At 37.6% G+C, this 4574-nt stretch overlaps 1 protein-coding gene across 2 annotated transcripts in view; it reads right to left on the minus strand.

Annotated features, from left to right (window-relative positions):
• Positions 1–1301: 1301 nt before the first annotated feature.
• LOC116378077 (inositol polyphosphate 5-phosphatase K-like) overlaps positions 1302–4574 on the minus strand; it is a 7536-nt gene continuing 4263 nt past the window's right edge. For both annotated transcript variants that reach the window (XM_031839891.1, XM_031839890.1), the window contains 3 exons: positions 4438–4521; positions 4240–4344; positions 1302–3591 (listed from right to left, as the gene is read on the minus strand). In XM_031839891.1, coding sequence (XP_031695751.1) covers positions 3496–3591; positions 4240–4344; positions 4438–4521 — 285 coding nt within the window. In that variant the 3' untranslated portion in view covers positions 1302–3495. The remainder of the gene's footprint in view (positions 3592–4239; positions 4345–4437; positions 4522–4574) is intronic.

Consider the following 4574-nt stretch of genomic DNA (forward strand, 5'->3'; position numbering starts at 1 on the left):
TCAAAAAGAACATTTCAGATATCCACAAAGTCATTCTTCTGAGGAACAATTACGTCAGTTCTGTCAGACATGTATTGAGCTTTCAATTTAAAATATCCACAATTACATTTTTGATATCTAGAATGAACAACCTGTACATTAAAAATGTGGAAAAACTCCCATTTCATATCTCTACAATCCAATTGTTACTAGTCGTAACTGAAGTGAGCCGTTTTGGCAAATATTCATCTTTTTGGAAATCAATATCGTGGATATCTGCAAAAACAATCCCGAATGACATGTTTACTGGTCATAATATATGTTGGATATTCAAAATTATATCACGGATAATGTTTTTAATTTTGGAGTTCTGAAAATAAAATCAAGAATTGGATTGTAGATGTATTTGACAGATAAATAAAAGACAAGCGTGATTATTTTTCGAGGAAGAATTGGATTGAGGATATCTGAAATGTTAATTTTGACCAGGAAACATTTAATAAATTATATCTACGAGACATTAAATCTATTAAATGTTAAAACAACTTGCCGTACTGGGACTTACTTGCTGGACCTCGACGAGCAGCTGGGACTGTTATGGATCGTGGGCTCGCTCTTTGGAGGGACACCGAGCCGAACTCAGAACATGTTTATTCTCTGTGAAGACCAGCTGGAGGTCTTCTCTGGTCCTCTGCAGACCAGCAGACCTCTAGAATCTAGAGGACAGAGACATAAAGGAGAATTTTATCAAGCTACGCGGACACAAAACTGTAAAAATACGTCAATCTGAGCTCAGAGAGCGTGAAATATATAAAAGAATGTCCATTCCATTACTAGAAACTTCTAGAAACTAGACTTTATCATAAATACTGTTTTGAATCTCTGCTCGCAAAAGAATCCCAAGACTGAAACATTGGAATGGACGAGCAGATTAAAGATACAGGATGAAAAATACCAACATACTTAAACTACAGACAAAAAGACACTTATTACAAATCACTTAAAAGGCCTCTGAAATAAAATAAAATAGAAAAAATGTTTAAATTTCTACACAACTTATTTGTAAATACCAAAGACTTTGAGCGTACCTTGTTACGTGCAGCTGAAACCCCCCAAATGTATCCATTCGGCCGTCTTCTGTCCGTTGACAAATGGTTACGACGACACATCACATCTTCATTTGACTGTTTTAACATTTAACTCAAAGTCATTAGCTAGAAGGTAAAAAAACAATCAAGACACCCAATGACAATACCCAATACCTAATGCTATAATACAATTATTATTATTATTTAAAATAGAAAAGTAAACCGCACAACAAATGAAGTGAGACTTATTTAATATTTGCAAAGCTACACATCTGTTGGTATTCTCTTACGGTACATTTACATTTTATTTCTACTTCAGAAAATAGGTCGCCTCTTTTAGTACAAAATATAAAACGGGAAAACGTGAATTGGCTAATAATTGATTCCAGCAAGCCAATAACATCCCACTGAAGGTTTAGAACAGCAATGTTTATCGTCAAGAGGAACGAGAGGAGGCCGTGAACATCTCGCTGTTATGATAAATAATCTGATGAATGTTAACGATACATATCGTACGAAGCTCGAGTACAGTACACTAAAGCTACAGTCATTTCAAAGGCACTTGCTGAATCCGTATAGTTTTTGGAAAACTAAATCTTTATATTCCTTCAGTACACGCCAACAATAAAGTGACATTAAATACGTTTGCTTCAACGATAAACAGTGCAACAACTCTTCATGTTCTCCAATTCACTGCGATACCTCGACGGGTATTGAAAGGGAATGAATAATATATGTTTTAACAACTGCAAGCTAAAAGATGAGCCTCAGGTAATCTGCTCCACAACAACCGTTGTATTAAATAGTTACGCGTCAAGTCCTCCAGGAACAACTGGAGTTAATCAAAATACTGTGAGGAGAAACTCCAAACCTCTCTGTCGTCTCTTATCTTCCTAAAGCAGCCAAGTCACAATATATGATATATGAGTATTTTAAAATAACATGCTAAAACCCAGAAGAGATTAAACATGCCTACTACAGCAATGCTTTCAGGGCTGAGCAGATTAACATCAGTCCTGTAGGACTCGTATTTATCTGCACATTTCAAATTGTCAACTTCTTCGTTCAATAAACAATAAATTTGAATCTCTTTATTTCTGCCTTTAAGGGTTTATTCTAGTCATTAACTTCTATTTGTGTCTGCAGGACCATCAAACACACAAAGTTCTGCTGAACTTCTAAAACTCTTGAATTTGGAAATGGGATTCGTCTATACGACGCTCTGATTATCTCCTGAACAAGCACTTTATTTTAAAGCTCTTAAAGGGACAGTGCGTGGGATGTTCTGGTGACATCTAGTGGTGAGGCTGCAGATTACAACCAAATAAATACCCCTTCAATCACGCCGTGCTGCACACTGGCCCTTTAAATGAGACTGAAGTAAACATGTAGGAAATATAGATTAACTATAAATATGTAAGCTTCTGATCCAGCATCATATTGTCATTAACATGCAAATTAGTCTTTAAATCCATAAACTGGCTTCGAGGACATTCATTTCTTCATATTTTCTAAGTAAGCAGTGGACATTGATTTGCTCATTTTGCTGCTAGATGTCAACAAATTGACATTGAATCAAACAAAAGAAATGGCCTAAGAGCTTTGTTCAAATTGCAATTCCCTTTTTTCTGTTCCTAATTGTGGCCGTCAGGGGAAGATAAATATTCAAAGTTTTCTTTTCAGCCGCTTTGAGAGCATGAAGTTCTGCATTAAAACATGGAGTTTTTCTCGAAAGGAGAACTTCCCTTCATCAACTGACTGATGTGTTCAGATCCTACAACATGCCTCACCTTCTGTTTCATCAGTCCACAAACCGATGAGCGACGTCACGACGACTACGTCCACTTCTTATCTACACTTGTAGATACTGTGCTGGACTTTGACTTATTTAAGCTTCCTGTTTAATTGACGTTTGTACAGACTTGTTTTTTAAAATATATTTTAGAGCATAAATAAAGTGCTTTGGAGCGCCATGTTGTGTTCACACGATGTAGCCCTAGACTTTTTAACCTGGGTGGTGTTTTTTATATTTATTCCTTAAGATCTTTACCGTGTAAAATTATTAAATCAAAAATGTTCTTCCCTAAGAGGGTTGACACACACGGTTTGTGATTTTATTACACAAAGCCGGCACTTCTTCCACATGAAACAAATATAAATTTAAATCCATTCTAGGGAAACTTACTCTCAGGTTTCTCAGTCAGTTGATGAAGGACTGCTCATAGTTTCCATGATACCTTAAACGTGTCGTAACTTCACAGCCACACCGGCAGCAGTAAAGAGGTCAGTGAGGACGTGTAACAGCAAGAACAGAAGGCACTTCCTAACCGCTCTCCTTTGGGGGCGAGTTAGGAAACCACAGGAATTAAAATCTTCGGACAATTCAGGCCCAAAAACATCCATTTCTATATCAAACCACACTGATCGATCAGTTCCAAAGGTCTTCTCTCGATACGGTTTTGTCGAGAGCGTCGATCTTCTCAGGGACCAATCCTTCCTCACTGGCTACCTTCGACTCCTGGACCTACGAGAGACCAGCAGGTCAAACAGGGACTTAAAATAAACCTCTATTAGTGGATTAATATTGGTTAATAGGGGCGTAACGGACCACCGATCTCCGTTAGTGTTACATTGTTAACAACTAATCCGTTTTTTATTCTAAAGGTAGAGCATCACTAACGGCTAACTTGATCAGGTTCACTTCAGTTACATTATGATGCCTTCAGGCTCTTCTCAGTGAACACGAGTACTGGCTGAAGGTACATTACAACGTTATCATGATGTGTTCAAATGTATTTGAATTGTGTGTTTTGTAGTTTTTTTAAACAATATAGACGACTATAACAAAGTAAAAGGATAACATTTTAAATTGTTCATGGTTTACACAAACTTCAGAGCGGTTGAAATGATTTTTGTGATGGTGGTATAAAAGAATTAAAAATAAAGTCTGGATCCTCGTAGAACAGCTGCTATAATCAAACAACAATATTGATCATCAATGATCGGCAATTAGAATCGGCGGCAAAAAAGCGTGATCGTGGATCTAAAAGTTATATTTTCTCCCTTTCTTCTTTGTTTTGATCCGATCTGTGACTCTGATCTGTGATCTGATCCGAACCGTGACTTTTAAGATCCGTTGCACCCCGATGAGTTGACGATGTTACGAGCTTACCTTGAATGCGTCACTGATTCCAACGATGCACTGCAGAGTATTACTGTAGTAGCACAGCACGCACTCTCCTCCCCGCACTGGGATTTCCTCTTTACTTACATACACCTACAAACACAGACACTTCTGATTCATTGATGGACTTCTTACGACATCAGTGTTTGTTTTTAATCAAAATAAACTCACAGCACGAGTTACTACCTGTATGATTTCTTCAACGAAGGCCACTTCGTCGTCTTTGACCCACGTGTAGGTGAGGTAGTCCGACACACTGGTGAACCCAACCTTTACACACACACACACACACACACACACACACACACACACACACACACACA

Source organism: Anarrhichthys ocellatus, unplaced genomic scaffold, assembly GCF_004355925.1.
Source record: "Anarrhichthys ocellatus isolate YVR2014 unplaced genomic scaffold, GSC_Weel_1.0 scaffold2036, whole genome shotgun sequence".
Lineage (NCBI taxonomy): Eukaryota > Metazoa > Chordata > Actinopteri > Perciformes > Anarhichadidae > Anarrhichthys > Anarrhichthys ocellatus.